The sequence below is a fragment of the Barbatula barbatula genome (genome assembly GCF_947034865.1).
Source record: "Barbatula barbatula genome assembly, chromosome: 11".
NCBI lineage: Eukaryota > Metazoa > Chordata > Actinopteri > Cypriniformes > Nemacheilidae > Barbatula > Barbatula barbatula.
In genome coordinates, this window is record NC_136774.1 from 18,399,724 (window position 1) to 18,416,668 (window position 16,945).

General features: G+C 37.0%; 3 protein-coding genes across 6 annotated transcripts; all 3 read right to left on the minus strand.

Moving 5' to 3' along the window:
- Positions 1–20: 20 nt before the first annotated feature.
- Positions 21–7,567, minus strand: serping1 (serpin peptidase inhibitor, clade G (C1 inhibitor), member 1). Its single transcript, XM_079467422.1, has 10 exons — positions 7,465–7,567; positions 6,707–6,749; positions 6,312–6,594; positions 5,235–5,567; positions 4,800–5,006; positions 4,567–4,710; positions 4,187–4,390; positions 3,272–3,411; positions 2,379–2,601; positions 21–734 (listed from the first exon to the last, which is right to left on the minus strand). The coding sequence occupies exons 2-10, from the start codon at positions 6,737–6,739 to the stop codon at positions 469–471; spliced, it is 1,833 nt and encodes a 610-aa protein (XP_079323548.1). The 5' UTR covers positions 6,740–6,749; positions 7,465–7,567; the 3' UTR covers positions 21–468.
- Positions 7,568–9,647: 2,080 nt separating this feature from the next.
- Positions 9,648–14,453, minus strand: igf3 (insulin-like growth factor 3). Of its 3 annotated transcripts, XM_079467090.1 has the most exons (5): positions 13,663–14,453; positions 13,178–13,364; positions 12,327–12,477; positions 11,391–11,551; positions 9,654–11,040 (listed from the first exon to the last, which is right to left on the minus strand). In XM_079467090.1, the coding sequence occupies exons 2-5, from the start codon at positions 13,352–13,354 to the stop codon at positions 10,804–10,806; spliced, it is 726 nt and encodes a 241-aa protein (XP_079323216.1). In that variant the 5' UTR covers positions 13,355–13,364; positions 13,663–14,453; the 3' UTR covers positions 9,654–10,803. The 3 variants fall into 3 exon arrangements, with proteins under 3 accessions (XP_079323215.1, XP_079323216.1, XP_079323214.1); XM_079467089.1 differs by having other exon boundaries at positions 9,648–11,040; positions 12,327–12,474; positions 13,178–14,453; XM_079467088.1 differs by having other exon boundaries at positions 13,178–14,453.
- A 146-nt stretch (positions 14,454–14,599) lies between these two features.
- On the minus strand, positions 14,600–16,459 carry LOC306900271 (uncharacterized protein). 2 transcript variants are annotated; one of them, XM_079467086.1, is made up of 4 exons: positions 16,310–16,459; positions 15,589–16,204; positions 15,344–15,448; positions 14,600–15,145 (listed from the first exon to the last, which is right to left on the minus strand). In XM_079467086.1, exons 2-4 carry the CDS (start codon positions 16,162–16,164, stop codon positions 14,786–14,788), a joined length of 1,041 nt encoding a protein of 346 aa, XP_079323212.1. In that variant the 5' UTR covers positions 16,165–16,204; positions 16,310–16,459; the 3' UTR covers positions 14,600–14,785. The 2 variants fall into 2 exon arrangements, with proteins under 2 accessions (XP_079323212.1, XP_079323213.1); XM_079467087.1 differs by having other exon boundaries at positions 15,353–15,448; positions 16,310–16,427.
- Between the last annotated feature and the right edge of the window lie 486 nt (positions 16,460–16,945).

The following is a 16,945-nucleotide window of genomic DNA, read 5'->3' on the forward strand; positions in this document are numbered from 1 at the left end:
ATAGCTTTTATTGTCATGTGAAAAGTTGAAAATCATTTATTCGTCCTTATGTCATTTCAAACCTGCATGATTTACTTTCTTCAGCAGAACACAAAACACAATATTAAGAGGAAAATAGGCAAGCAAACAACATTGGTCTCCATTGACTTCCCTTGCATGGACACACAACCACTGAGACATTTCTCAAAATATCTTCTTTTGTGTTCCACAGAAAGAGTCATATACAGGTTTTCGACAACATGATGGTAAATAAATGACAGATTAAAAAAAAAGAACTATCCCTTAAAATAACGTATGCTTGACAGACACATGTTTAAAGACAAGCATATCTTTACTAAGGCTTGAGATTCTGCATGCATTAAGGCACAAATGTATGATGAATGAATGACAACAGAAACTTTATCCATAAGTGCCGTTTCTTGTGATGGGACTAGGGGTTTGATCAATATTGCAAATCTTTTATTTCTCTCACTTTCTCTGGTTTGTTTCGAATGGATCAACTATCCTTCCCATGAAGAGAGGAGCGTCGACCTCATCGCTCCACACAATCAGAACGAAGGGCTGTAGAGCTGTGAAAACAGGGAAGGAACGAGAAAGAGAAATGCTGGTGGCCGCTGCCCCCTCCACTCCCTTCTCAGTAAGCGCCAGAAAGGCCCGATGCCGAGCATCCGAGATGGCTGAATCTCCAGTTGACATAGCACACAGATTTGGTTCATCAAAGAGATCTGACAAACCTGAGGAAGAGAAGGGAAAAAATTCAATTAGGAAGAATAGTTCTCCACAAAAATCGCCCTTGGGTTGTATTTTTATTGCTTTAATTATATTCTTATTTAGTTAATTTTCTATGATATTTAATATGGTAACCTTGTCTTTCAGGCTTCATAAGAACAAAAGACACCATTAATGTATTCTGTGCACTAAATTTAGGTCCTTATTCACTTAAGATCTCTCCCTCTGTTACAGCTCTCAAACATTAAAGGCACATGTGAGAATCGAGAACCAATAACTAAATCTGACAGTCAATCAACCATTGTCTTGAGTGAAAGGTTTGGGGTCACAAGGCACTTATTAATAATACTTTTCCACATTTTGGAATAATAGGAAACTCATATAGCACAAATGGAACATGCAAATTAAGTTAAAATAACAGTGGTATGCTTTCTATAGTAGGCCTTATAGTAGGCCTATTTAAGTAGTTCACATCTATGCTGGGCTCATTATTGATGCTTTTATTTTTCAGTATAGCCCCAGTCATCCATTTTTATATAATTTTATTGAATATAAAATATTGGAAAATTGAGTTTTGTAATGAAAGAAATTAATATATATTACATGTTATATCAAATATTTTCTCTACAAAACTAACTTCAGACATTTAAGCACAGGGGGTGATCCGGTGGCCTGAGCCACCGCCCCTCTGCGTCAATAGCCTTGTGGTTAGTGTGCCGACATATAGTGTCAGTGCACTTACGCACCGACCCAAGTGTGATTCCTGTTTCGAGCCTCCTTTGCCGGTCCCACTCCCCTGTCTCTATCCAATGCTTTCCTGTCTGTTCACTTTCAATTTAAAGGCAAAAAGCCATAAAATATATTGCTTAAAAAAAGACGTCTGTTTAGGCTAAAGGATCCGTTGATCTGTTTGCCAACTCGATCCCCTGTATCACTCACAGACAGTCACTGTCTGCACGTTGAAGTCAAGACAACGGTTTCAGAAATTCAGCCCATTAATCCACATTACAGACAGTGCTTGATACGCAGAATTCATAATTTGATAGTTTGTTTTTTGTATTTTTATCCTTGGTAATGTTTTCTCTGTGTCTTCTTTTATTGGTGCTATAACTGATGACAACATGCACAAAATATCTCAAAAGAGAATTAGAATTCTAGTCGAATCAAATTGTAGTACCCGATCTGATATAAATAACACCACATTTGCTGTTATTGGCACAGTTTGTAGAAAATGCTTTCACAAATATGACAGTTTACATGCTGTAACTCCTGTACAGAACATTTCCCAATAAAATCAATTTTCTTAGTTGAAACCAGTAATCTGTAAAATATATAATATAATGTTTTTAGACCATGTTAATGGGAGCCCAGATAGCAAAAATTAACCGAATCATTATTAAAAAACTGTTGATTTGTCAATGTTAATGCATCAATGTCACTTTTGCACCCACAAATAATGTTGAAAATGTTATGGAATTTCAACAAACCACCATTATTGTGAAAATGCAATAGTGGCTACTATGTCTGTGCACGGTCCTGTTTAAGCATATATGCCATCAGATATAAAGATTGAGGTCAAGATTAACAATATCTAAATCTATATATTTACAAAAATCACAGCAATATTTTTTGGATTTATAAACACTCACCCAGATTCCTCAGTAAATTATTCAATGGTGTGGTCACTGCCAGTTTTATTTTAGGCAGCGTGACCTCGGCAGTTTGGAGTGTCATTTTGCTCATTTCAAACGCCATATCTGAAAGATTTGTGTGGTTCATGTTTTTCTCCATCAGTGAGAAGGATTCTTCTGTTGATGTGGGTGGCATTAGAATGTACAGACTGTTTTTGTCTGTCAGGGGGAACCTTCCAACCTGGAATGACAGAAAAGCTTTAGGAACATTTGCCTGTATGTGTGCTTGTATACATGCGTTTGTGGGACATTCGTTGGAAATTGTGCTATTTGTCCCTGAAAATGTAAGTCAAAGGGATATTTCACCCAAAAATGAAAATTCTGTATATGAGGAACATAGGAGAAATATATTTGGAAGAATGCTTATAACCAAACAGGTCTTGCCCCCCATTGACTACCATAGTAGGAAAAATTACTTTTTATCTTTTTTTTCTGTTGAACACAAAAGAAGACATTTTGAAGGATGTAGGACAGCAAACAGTTCTGGGGCACTTTTACTACCATTGTATTTTTTTATACTATGGTAGTCAATGGGGGCAACATATGTTTGGTTATAAGCATTCTTCCAGATATCTTTCTCTGTGTTCATCAGAACAAAGAAATGTATACAGATTTGGAATAACTTGAAAGTGAGTAAATGATGACCGAATTTTCATTTTTGGGTGAAGTATCCCTTTAAAGTTAATATTGTACCTGAACAATTTTGTTAAATGTGATTTTATTTAGTTTAACAAGAAATGTTAAAAGCATGGTAGGAAAAAATATAATTTTGCTCTTAAATGCATTAATAATGAATTGGACAAATGACATAATTTCCTCTGAATGACCCCTGCGTATTATTTTGACACTACCTGGGCTTTTAACTTATTGTTGTAGCTCATCGCCAGCTTGTACTTGGAGCTGTATAGAACGGACACTTTTTTCTCCTCTCCTGAGAAATTAATGAACTGTGCCTCTTTACTCATGAATTCAAATACCATTTTCCATTTGCCTGTACGAAACAAACACATATAAGTAGGTAAGTCTTACAGGCGGGGTGCCATTGTTTCATGCATTCTGACTTCTCATGCCAAAGTCAGGTTTTGACGTTTTTTTGGAACACAAAATTCCCTTACGAAACAATTTTTCTTAGTCCCTTATTGGACAATTCTCCCCGGAAAGTACGCCCACGCGATAACCCGTGAGGGCAAGATGAAAGAACGCGCTCACGCTTAACCAGGGAGAGTGGGAGAAGGAGTATGCGCACAGATCAACCAGCTGGAGCAACAGAGAGAGAGCACTGCGTTCGGCTGTGTTTGTTAGTTCGCTGTATTTTGCTGAGGAATGTAATATATACAGTGGAAATAAAGCTGGATTTGGAGATCATTTGAAACTGACAGATATAGCAGTCCCAGCACTAAAAGATGCTGGTCATGATCCGCATGAGGTAAGTGAAACTGAGTTATATGTCTGTGTTTTGTTGGCAATCTGCGTTTACGTGCACAAGTTACACAACAGGAACTTATAGTGAATCAACAGTTATGCAGGGTTCATGCGATGATGTGTTGTGTGCTCGTGCAGTAGTCCCGCCCCCCCTGAACACGTTCAGAGCCCTGTAAAAGACTGTATCTGTCTTTTATAAATGTGATCAAACTAAAGACTCTTCAAAGATACGAAGTATGCAATTCTTCTCTATAGGTACTCAAGAGTAATATGAGATTGGAAGAAATGGCATGTGTTACGTCCGCTTTCAAACTTAAGTGAGATAGGCCAATAATGATACTTACTATTAAAGTAGACAGCGTTTAAAAGAACAAAAAGGCTGGAAGGATCCACTTCGTCAACTAAATGAGTGATTTTCCCATTTGTTTTCTCAGCCACCCATTTATTGATGAGATTCATATTTAGAATGCTGTCATTGGTCAGCATCTGTGGTACTGCATCGTAGAACTCCAATGATTGGTTGATGAACGCTTCTCCCAGCGTTTCTTCTGTATGGAAACGAAGTTCGATATGGATATGACAATGATGCAACTCTGTATGCATTATTTGTGACTTCTGTCAGGTTTGACCAATCACTGCAATTTATTTATCTTTATAGAGAATTCAAAGGTAAATTTGGTGAGCATTGAAGCGTATGCATTACTGGTTTTATTTTAGGGGTTACCTGGAGAATAATAGATGGCGGAGGCCATGCTCAGCGAGTTCTTTGTTAGTTGTTTCCATCTTTTCATTTCAGAATGCACACAGGAGAATCCGTGGGGGAGCTTGAGAGCATTTTCTAACTGTGTTCTGGTCTCAGCACGAGCACCTTGGAAAGAAGAGCGAGGATTTACAACATCAGGTCAACAGAAATCAATGTTAAGCTTTTGTTGATAATGTTAATTTCAACGCTCTTACCCAAAAGTAGGTTAGAGAGAACAGAAGCGATGCTGATTGGGGAGAAGATCAGGTTTGTTCCGGGCTTTGAACCTCTAAGTTGAGAGTACACGGAAGTGGAGAAATGTACGAGGGATTCCTTCAGAATTGATCTCCAAGATCTGTTGTCTGGATCAATACATGGCTCCCAGTGGTCGGTGTGGCCAGAGCAACGGGGCAGAGGAGGGTCTGAAGCATAAAATGAAAGGAAAGAGTTACGTTGTCATTCCAATTTCTTCATTTAATTAATTTGAATAATGTAAATAAATTAAATCAATTTTCAATTAACAGTCATCCGAAGCCAAATATTTGTAGGAAAATTACTAATTTCTTTATGACAGTAAAGGTTAAATTGCTTAAGTCAGTGTCACAAACAATGCTCAGTTTGATGAAGTGTCTTAAAGTGATAAGGAACACCTTTAACTACCAGCTCCACAACCAGCGTTTCCGTAGAGTTCTTCACGGCGCAGTGGTACTTTCCAGCATCCGCATTTGCAACCTGAAGAATTTGAATCCCCCAGTCCTGTTCTTTAGGGCTGGTATACCAGAATACCCTGTGTTCCTTTTGTTTGTGCACTTCATCCATATCTTTTGGGTAAAGTAGCTCCACGTCTCCAGTTCTCTCCCGTATCCAGACAACAGGGGGTATTTTGTTTGGTCCAGATGAGGGAGATGTAAGCTTACATGGAAGCAGTACATCATCGCCAGCTACTATTTTCATGACCTTCCACTCTTGAACAGGTATTGGTTCTGAGAAGTAGAAAATTTTGAAAAACAAGTTTATTGGTCCCATTTTGATACGATAAAACGTGTACTTTGTGTAGTAAGTGTACTATTTCAATATTACTTTAGACTAAATTAGCCCAGTTTTTCATTATAAGCTTAACAGTGTTAATCTTTGAGCATGCAACTAGTTTAGAACTAAGTTTTTTTATTTGTAATGCAACTTGTGAATTTCAAGGTATTTTGGGTTAGTCCAATAGTTGCAGCACATTTTTTGTATATGAAAGTACACTTTGAAGTATATTCTCAGTAAACTACACTTTTAAAATGGATGTGTTCATTTTATCATATTGTTTGTGTCATCGTTGTTAACACATTTTTTGTGTTATTTATAATGCATTTTGTGTTGATTTTTAATATAAGTTGTTTTGAGAGTAACACACAATAACACAATAACACACATTAATATGTTGTCCTCAACTGAACACAAAATGTATTTTTTTAAATTGTTTTCCAACTAGAGTGTATTTGTTTAGTTGTAGAGTGTTAGAGTGCATTATTATACTTTAAAGAATCTTTGTCAGACGATTGAGTAAAAGTATAGACTGCACACTGTATATTTACTAAAGTCTTAAGTCTATTATACTACTAAACTACTAAGTGTAAGTATATTCCTGAGTGCATAACAAGTAAACTGAAAGTATAGATTATTTTTAGTTTATATATACTATATTAGGAATACACCAATACCAAACTTGTTTGTAGTCTCACCTTCCACACGTATTTTGAACGTTCTCCGCATCTTGACCCGTTCCTCGTCTTTCCATCCTTCGTGCACACACGTGTATACTCCTTCATTTCTACCATTTACATTTATGTGCAAGATGTTGTCCTTCCACTCTAATTCCACTTCACTGTTGAGATCCTGTTTGTGAAATGGCCTAAATCTCCAGGTAAATTCAGAGTCAGACAGCTGAGGGATATCGTCAGGAAGGCAAGGAAGAGAGATTTTGAAGTTTAATGGGACAGTCAGATCACAGGATGTCGTAGAGAGCTGTGAGAAGGGAAAGTGCATTCAAAAGAGAACCCACATGATGAATGTCATTTCACATAATTATTGTCTTAAAAAGGAGGTTATTTCTCTCTAGACAAATGCATTTACACACCTCTAAGAAGAGCAGCAGGATAATACGATACATAGTGTTGAACCTAGTGAGAAAAGTCAACTTTATTCATATAGCGCTTTTAAAAATGTTCATTGTTACAAAGCAGCTGTACATGAAACAAATTGACTATAAGCTAAACATATAAAGTTATACAAGTAAAAACAAAAAAGGTGAAAACAGAAGACAGACACACACACACACGCACACACACCGATTCGAACACACCCACACAAAATATGCACACGTACTAACACACATAGACACACAAGGACGCGCATACACACGCGCACGCACAGTGGATATTACTGAGAATCACCGATTTAAGATAAAGGAGAGAGAAACAAAGGTCAAATATTAAACAGACTATAAATTCCTATATGCAGTATTAAGTAAGTAAAACTTAAAAATTCTAAGGCAGCTGCTCCGGCCAGGCAAACGGTGGCGAGGAACCCAAAACTCCAATGGAGAAAAAAAACCTTAATAAGGTCAATTACATATTTAAGGTTATCATTAATAATCTAATAGAAGAGGTTTTATAACAGAGAAAAGAAGCTACAAAGGTGAAAAAAGTTTTCTTTGAAATAGTTTTTGCTTTTAATATCGTATTATTTTATATTACTTTTATATAAGTTTGCCGCTTGCAAACAAATGTACAAATATGTAATTCGTTAAATTACTTGCATTTTCTAACCAACATGCAGTATGACAAATATGATGAAGCAAAAACTTCTTCAATCAAAAATAAAAAGTGAACTTACAGATGAAGCACATGAAATGTTTTCTGTTGTGTCTGTTTGGCAGTTTGATGTGATTTTCTCGATGTGTCCTCTTCCCACTGCTAATTGGTAAATCATTACACCATTATTTGCTAACATATTGGTTCTTTATTTACATAGATCCTGGATTGAAATCAGACTGATTTACTGAAAATCACATGTCCAAAGTCTCTTAGAGGTCACGTGATTGCTAATGCAGAATAACAAATAATGTCATTGAAGTGGTTATGTTTGCTTGTGCGTCTATCCTTAGGGAGCACAAATACTGATAAAAATGTATACTTTGAATGCAATGTAAAGTTGTGGATAGAAAACGTAAATGTAAATATTGTGTCATTCACACTTTTTGTTGTGTTTGTTTTTATTTCCTCTTGCATGTAAGATGTTGTTTATTGAATTCATCACCTTTTTAATATATTTATATTTTTAACATACAGTATAGGCTATTAATGTCATACTGTGTATTTTTAACACTAAGAAGCTTTCTGGCAAAGACATAATTACTTTCACAATGTTGTTTGGACTAGAAAATGTGTTGAGATGAAAAGTGAGTTTTCTTCTCTCTCAAAGTCTAGGTTTTCCAATCTCAGTCAGTTTCTTCTGAAGAGAATCTTCAAGATGAGAAGATTATTAAAATGCAAATGAATGCAAATTAACTCCGACAACTCTGATAAATATCCGCCACAGGTTTTTGTGTCCCAGTATTTGCAGGTGAAGTGTTTTCTCAAAAAATACTTAACAAAGAATTTATTTTTAACAGTGGGAGTGTCAAAGTTTTTATGTTTCACAAATGCTGTTTAAGATTTAGCTGTATTGATTCTTTTACACACAGTTACTCATAAAATGTTTTTTGGCAATGAAGAGCACAAAAACCACAATAATTCACAGACTGCAGCTTTGTTGAGCAAAATAGACAATGTTGCCTGGCCATTTTTCCCGGAGCTGAAAGGGCATGTTTATCCTGAGGACAGCGGTCTGCAGTTTTGGTCCATCTCCAGAAAGGGGGGAGTAAGCGGTATCTGACTTTGACGTAGAAGGAAAAATAGCTACAAGTAGGCTATGATATCAACTGTATTTCTTATCAAAGATTGAAGCAGCTGTTAGTTTGTAACATAAAAATCCTCACCTGACAAATGAGATGCTGATATTGCAAAAAGCTAAAGCCCTGAAAATGACATTTTATGTTTATGCCGATGGTTTACGTTTTCTATGATGTTTGTTTCTGACAAATGAAAGGTGACTTGATTTCTGTAATCAACAATAATGTCAAAGATGCAAATGTCAGAACACGCCAACTATACAAATCTCTTTGTCATCATCATATTCATAAACTGAGCAATCTAGTCTATTACTTGTTTAGCAGATGCTGTTATCCAAGCAACTTACAATGAGAAAATATGGTAACACATGACAATAAGGATGTATTCATTAGTAAATGCATTATCTAACATCTAACTAATAATGAACAATAGTTCTCCGCCTTTGTTAACCTTTTTTACTTAGGTTAACAAATACAAACGTATGGTAAGGTTACAGCAGTAAGACATAGTAATGACCTCTGTGTGTATGTTTTGTGTCTCTTGGAAGGTTAAAGATTGGTCACCTGCTTCAGATAATCACAGCCGCTACTTTATCAGAGCTCAAGGGCAGAAAAAGTTTTTCCCTTGGGCGATACATTGGTTTTAGGATTTTTCAACTCCATTTCTCAGCACTGGAAAGAGAGAGTGCTGTGTTCTGAACCGTGTATAGGACTAGTTATTCAGGCACAAACATTGCTACACTCCACTCGAAAAATTACAAGGATACCTAATTGTGATCTATCCACTGTATTCGATCAATAAAAATTTCAGTTGAGTATTACATTATCTTACATTAACAGGATCTTTCATTTATTATGAAAATACTGAACTCTAATATGGGCATGGGATGTTGTTTAAAGTTCTTTGTGATGAACCTCAGCATATGTTAAGTTTTCAGTATAATTTTCACTTATAGACATATTCTCTAAGTGAATTTCTTGGCTCTCCAATAATAGCCAATTATTTTCTAGTAATAGTCTGTTTTCTAGTCACTAGTCAGACAATAAACATTGTATAACTTTTTGAATCTTTTAAGCGTGTAATGAATGTGTAAATGTGAAAAAATAAAATGATTAACCCAAAAATAAACACTCAATTTTTTTTATTTCATGTTGTTTCTGACTTGCACGAGTCTTTTACGCATCTTCAAATACACCTCATATTAGTAAAGATCTCCAAAATTAAAGACTAAAAGAATCTGTATAAAAATGGTCTAATAGTCTTTTGGTCCTATGATTTAGACAGAATTATTGAATCGACGAGCTGTACTCTGATTTATGAACAAATCATAGCAAACAAACTCCAATCAATCATTCTCTTACTCGTCACCACCAAAATGGTGTTACGCCTACTCATAAAATTCTTTAAAAAAAAACTTTCTCGATGAAAATATTCTTATGGTACAGGTATGTGGGCAGAAAAGTGTAAACAATGCCCCTGAACTAGAATGTCTGTGGAGACTTTCGACCCTGATTATGAATCTCTCCAGAATCCTGTAGAAAAATCCAAGTCATAACACCAATCTTTACCTATGCACTGCATACCAAAAAGAAAATGATTCATGTTTAGCCAGTGATTACACACCAAGGCCGTGGTGACATAATTTATTAATTGTAAACAGACTTTTTAAGGTCACTGGGACTATATATCTGAGATTCTTAAAATTCTAAGAAACATGGTGCTCCGGATCCTACAGCTCTCAATTTAACAACTTAAATCTCTTCCTAACCCCAATCGTCTTCTAAAACTGAAGGAAATAAAGTGGGATTTAATGCATTGCGTTGGAAAACTTTTTTGTTTAACTAAAGCTGCTTATAAATAATTCGACAAGTATTGGAAATTTCAAATCCTAATCAAACAGAAACTTATGAATATAAATTAAACCCGATATACAAAAAATTAAGAAAATATATTTACTAACACAGTATCAGTAACTTTTTAGAAAAACACATTCTCACATAAAAAAATCATAATTCTAAACACTAAAATTCAAAATAACTTACCTCGCTTTCAGTGGTCTAATATTTGAAGTATTTAAAGTTTATAAGTGTAGTATACAAATAATTGCAACCTAAACTTTGCTCTAATACTTTTAAATAAAAAGTCATCATAAGAATAGGGCATCTTGTATTTGCGATCTTGTCCACTAGACTCTCATTCTTACTACTCAGTTCATAATTCTGCAAGGAAGGAAGTCATGAAATATTTATTTTGTCCCTGCGAGATCCAGAAACAGCTTTGGCTATCGATTCTGCGGGATAAACGTTGCTGCTGGTGTAATCTGGTCAGTGGAAAGATGGTGGTGAACAGAAGGCGGCCGGTCGGGTGTCTTGGTGTCTGAATTTAATAAAACAGGACACCTGAAGTTCCACTGGTACAGCGCTCGTTCTCTGAGTCTTTGAGATGTAGTTTCATGATCCCTGTTCATCTCGGCGAGCTTTTGGTACCGCGTTTGAAACAACTGCCTGAATTGCTCTTCCTGCAACAAACAGATTTGAATAGATTGTGTTATTTTGACACCCTGTTGTTGGGATTTTAAAGTTGTAAGGTTTTGGGTGCTGCTACTAAGGATCTATTAATAAATCTATAGAAGCCTCCCAGTATTTAATATTTAAGATGCAAAATCTACCATAAGAAAGCGTTTTGTACTGCAGGTATTCCATCAAAAAGTGTAAGTATGTTGCTTTAAAATACAAAACTCAATCTGACATAACCAATGAAAGATGAAAATGGTAATTAATTTGTCATTTCATAATCTTTTGCAAATTTCAGACTTCAGCAAAGCAAAATCAGTTGAATGAGCTCTATAGATCAGAGTTGAAGTCTCACCACAGTGTGTTGCAGAGTCGCAGGGGCATGACGGCGCCCTCTTTTGGGTTTGGCACAGTACGACTCCAAATGCTGGAGGTCACATCCTCGCACGCAGCACTGCTCTACAATCCCTTTCCCACGAGAGCGAGGGCCGCTGGTACGGGATCCTCCGGGTTTGCCTAACCACAAAGAGATAGGAAGAAACATTCTTGGTTTAAATGTTGGTCATGCTGTAGTTTTAACACAACATTGACATTTGGTTTCATTTATCCAAAGCGACTTACAAATTACCGAGCATTTCATCTTTTTCTAACAGCTTGAAGCAAAGATTTATTTTCTTTTTATAAGGTGAAATGTAAATAATAAAGCTTAATAAAGAGTGGTTATACAGGGGGTCACTATTAGATGTCCATCACAAACAATATTCAGTTTTGTTTATTGTTGGTATTGATATGACATTGAGGCCATGTCATAATGTTCCTTTTGAGAGGAAGAATGACAAAGGGAGAGAGAGAGAGAGAGAGAGGGAGGGAGGGAGAGAGAGAAATGAGAAAAGAAAGAGTGAAAGTGGCCTTGGATATGGAACAGTGTGAATGGGTCCAGTTAGCTGCCATAAGAAATGTTCCAACAGTCTCTTATTTTATTATACGTTATGGTTTTATCATCCAAAAATATATATCAGACTGCCCAACCCATCACTGTTTGCTTATTGGTTGATTCGCCAGATAGAAATCAAGATGATAACAGTGTGACATGATAATACCGTGTCTGACTGTATCTCAGCAGGGCAAGGCCACTTCTAATACACCGATACGCTGAGTGTTATGAATATGATATAATTCTGAGAATAAGCACGACTACAGATTTATAGACATATACATGATAACTTGTAAAAAAAAAGTTCTTCTCCTAGTTTGACCCAAACAATTAAAGTAAGTTTGTAATGACTCTCACCTCTGTAAAATCCACGGTCTCCACACACAAACTCCAGGTCAGCTACCAGCTCTCTCCCACAGCGTGGTTTGGCGCCCTCGCTGCCTTCCTGCAGTGCCAGCACGCAGATGAGGGAGTACAGAACCCACACACTCCTCCAGCTGGACACCTGCTTCACAGGATACAAACTCTGAGCCACCTGCATCTTATCTCAAACGCAACAAATAGAAATCTCCTCGAATGACCCCTGAAAATACATTTCGTATCCATCTGTTTTGCCCAAACAGATTTGAAAGCATGCGCGAAGAATCCAGATGGCAGAAAATTTGTTCAACAAACTCAAGCGAATGACGTAAGTTTGAGATTAAAGACATTGCAGCCTTCAAAATGTGAGAAGCCATGTTGCCTTTTACAAAAGCTACTACAAAAAGGACTCTATGTTACGCGTGTGAATGTATACAATGTGAATTGGTTTTAACCTTGTTGTGTGCGTTACAGAGCTGGATTCTGCAAACAACAACCCACAAAATGTCATAATAGTATCCAAACATGCAAACCTGCATTGGAGGCGGTAATTGTTAGTCACAAAAGAATCATTTGACTCATCCTTAAAAGACAGTTATTTAGTTAAAAAATAGAAAGTTGTTTATACTGGGACTATACTGGGAGAATATATATATTATTGTTTACAAGTGAGCACAGCAGAAATCTGCATTAAATTGAGATACCTCAATAGATATCAGAAATGGATATTAATGGCTTGTGCAAGGTGAACCCATTATGATGAAGGCCTAGTCACGGTGGATTCCATTTTACGTCACTTCCCTCACAGATTGCAATAAATCTTTTGATTGAAAAGCTGGTGTACTTACCTTCCACGTGAATCCTCTGGTTGTATGATGGTGTCTGGTGCAAGAAGGCATTGCGTTGGATGCCATGTCTATTTTTTCTGCCCCCACAGGTTTGGTCTCTCTGCCGAAGTTTTTACACCAGTGTGTTCTTATAGTAGCACCCAGAGGGGAGGGCCATTGGCACTCACCCGGCCACATCCTACCTATCCTAGACAGACAGCACCTACTGTAATCGCAAGCTTGTCTTTTGCTCAAAGCGCAAAGAAATGGCATAAAAATCAGTGATTAAGAAAAAACAAACAAAACTTGACGTAGCGAGGTGAGGCTGGGTGTTACGCAGAGATAATTCAGCAAAAAGAACACTTAGAGATTTATTCTTGATGTTTTGTCCAGCTGGGGTAAGCCTAACTACTGTGATTATTGTGTCACCACACACGATTGAGAAGTTGGGAGTTCATTAGCAAGGGGCTTGTTATGTACAAATAAACACAGATCAAATCACTTACTTTGAATGTTCATCATTAAGGGTGGTTTCAAGATTTCCTGCAGCATGACATTGAAATCCTGCTGAAGAGTGACGACAGCAGAGCCAGATTTTATCACAAGCGTATCTCAGCAAAAAGTCAGTTATAGTGATTCTGGAGTGTGTAGGCTTCAAATAAAACGATAAGCGAGTTAAGGGGCGAAGAAGAGAAAACAAACAAAGATGAGAAGAACACGCACACAGCCAATAAGATTCTTTCTCCCGCAAAAGAATCAAGAAAGACACACGCTGACTGATAACATAAAGACAAAATGTTACGTTAACGTCGGAATCATGTACATCAACTCGGGAAGCACTTACACAATGTACGACAATCAGCAAACGGCTTTCAGAAAGTGGGATTAAGATATGATGTACTACATTGAGTTGATCATGAGTGCTAAATAAACGGAGGGTAATCACGACCCTGATACATCTTGAAATATTGGTTTTAGTTTAAATTGTTCTATTTGTTAACATTTTGAGAACTTTGAGACACAGAACACAATATACCACAAATAGTAAAGAAAGTCGAAAAACTGGAGTTTCTTACAGTGTGTATTTTCTTACTCTTTTAGACATTAGCCTTGTGTAGCTCTATTCTTTTTTTATTTTGTTTCTAATCTTTTTTCACTGCTGACTGTAGAAGCTTTGCTTGATAATGTATGTGTGCTCATTTTACCTGTGCATCTACAACTTACAAATCAAACTTTTAACTCTGATGGACTGTTTTCTTTATATTTGAGATGCACACCGACAAATCCAGCTAGTGTTTGGCCTAGTGAAACTAACATTGCTATTAGCACGTAATGTATTATATTGAACTGCATATGAGGTTTGTAAATGTGTCTGCAAATGTTTCTGTACACTTAAACCGATGGCAGGTGGTGGATAGCTTATTAAAATCATTACCATAGCTATGACATCATTCCTCTGGCTTTATTATTCAAATTACATGAGGATGTGGTTGTTGTCATGCATCTTTGCGAATTAACCTTAGCAATTAAACAAAAAGTTTTGGGAAGAAAACTCCTCCTGCTGCAAACACGAGGAACCTTCATAGAACCATCTTCTGGCCGAACATTTTAGCCCCACGATGACATCGTCTAAACTTGATCTGTAGGCTTTGACTTTAAGATGCTGAGTGCAGCCTCCCTCTTTTTAAGTCGAGCTCGTAGGTTGCTGATTTTCTCCTCTTTGGCCAGCAGCTGGAAATCAAACGCGAGACAGCTTCCAACCACGGGAAGAAACCCGGCAGTCTCTAAATATCCATGGGTCACCCCTTCTCCACCTGCCGTTTCAGGCTCTTCCGACACTTCAGAAGACGTGTGGGTTGGGCTTTGAGACTGGTGTAATATATTGGGCTCAGAATTTGACATGTGCAAACCGGAAGCCGTCTGATTGTGCACTAGATCCTCTGGGGGTTTGGATGGACTGTTGGCTGATTCTGAAGTTGTCTCACCATCCTGTTATTCACACGCAAAACTTATGGTCAGTATCTGTTGCTGACGTGCTGTGGTATAATTTTGACTTCATTTTATTATATTGATTTCTATTTATTAAATATACATTACTCATTTTATTCATTAAATACAACTATGAACGACCAAAAATACGTTTGATTCAAACTTCAAAGCTATTAAAAATCAGGAAACGTTTCTGACCTTTTGTACCTCTTTACTTGTATCGTGTTGCTCAGGAGTTATTTGTGAGACTTTCTGCAACAGCGTCATAGATTGCACATCTCTGACTACAGTCTGATCCTGAGTCTGTGGATATGAAGGTGTATGAGGAGTTGCAACAATCAGAAATCCAGTAAACCCGATCATATAATCTGATAGTTTATCAATTAATGCAAAGACCCGATGAGGTCAAAGGCATTTCAACCCAAAGTAAAGAAATCTCCTACCGTTCTTTGTTGTGGTCTGGGAGTGTCTTGTGTCTGGCAACTAGTTGGAGCATCTTCCTGCTGGTGCTGGCCTTGAGAAACAGGAAATGCAATTTGAGATGTTAAGCTTTGAAAGCTCACTCTCTTGCCCTTTGGCCTTTTTACTGACAGGAAGATCTGATTGTTAAAAATGATGAAGGAATTCTTTTGCAGAACAGACGCTTTGCTAATAGGAAAAGATGCATCTTCATGCTCTGGCACTGGCACTGACAGCTGTATCGGAGGCTTGTGTGCTGGTAAAAGGCTTTTTAAAATCTTAAATGCCTTGACACTGGAACTCACAACAGGCAGACAAAACTGTCCGGGTGTGATTTTGGTCATGCACGACCTCACTTGACCGCTTTCAGCCACTGCTTTTTCTCTCAGCTCCACCGGAGAGATGCATGTCACAATCTGTTTGTCTGGCATTTCACATCTGTTATGACAGGGATGTACACTGATCTTCCTGATCATAGAGGAGGACAGGGATTGAAAGGGGATGTTCTTGACACAAGCCTCCTTGGGGATGTAAACCTCAATGTTCTCCATGGACGTCATTCTGCATCAAGCATATTATTTAGGTCACCAGTCTTTAAATCTATGGGATTAAAAATAATGCTTACGTTGGTACAACATCTGTAAATATTTATATGTGCACTTTAGCGTAAAACTGTTTGTTTATTTATTTAACACCAACACTTACCTATCCAACAAACACATCGAAAATAAACCGAAACCCAAATATAAATTTTGACATGTTGCGCCACGGAACGAGGAAATCTCTAGAGCTGATACTTCCGAAGAGAACTCGATTTCAAAATAAAAGTCTCTGACGTCAAACATTCTAAATGACAGTAGGACGCAGCACTGACCAAATTAAATGTATGAAAGCAAAGAATGCAGTAGGAAACCTTGAATTCCCTTTACAATATTGTCATTGGAGCTTTGCAATAAAATAATAGATTTGTGGACTTGCATTAGTCTAGATCAGGTTTTCGTCAGAAAGTTTGTGCACATGAATGGAATTATTTGCCCAATTTAGACTTTTCCTGCCTGATACAGAATTTTGTGACACTGGGAATAAACTGGAATAATGTTTGAAAGGGAGCTGTAGTCAAACTGGTGGAAAATCATTCAGATGTTTAGTTATTTTATACACAAAAATTCGATTACACATATAAATAATTAAAAATAAATGTTATAATAATCAAGGAATTAACCAATATCTGGTCTTTACCTGTAATAAAATATATGTATTCCGTTGAAGGCTAGGATACTGTGGTTTGTCAGGTTTTCCACAAACAACTGGAGTCATTGTCAGCTTAAGTGCCTGCAAAGC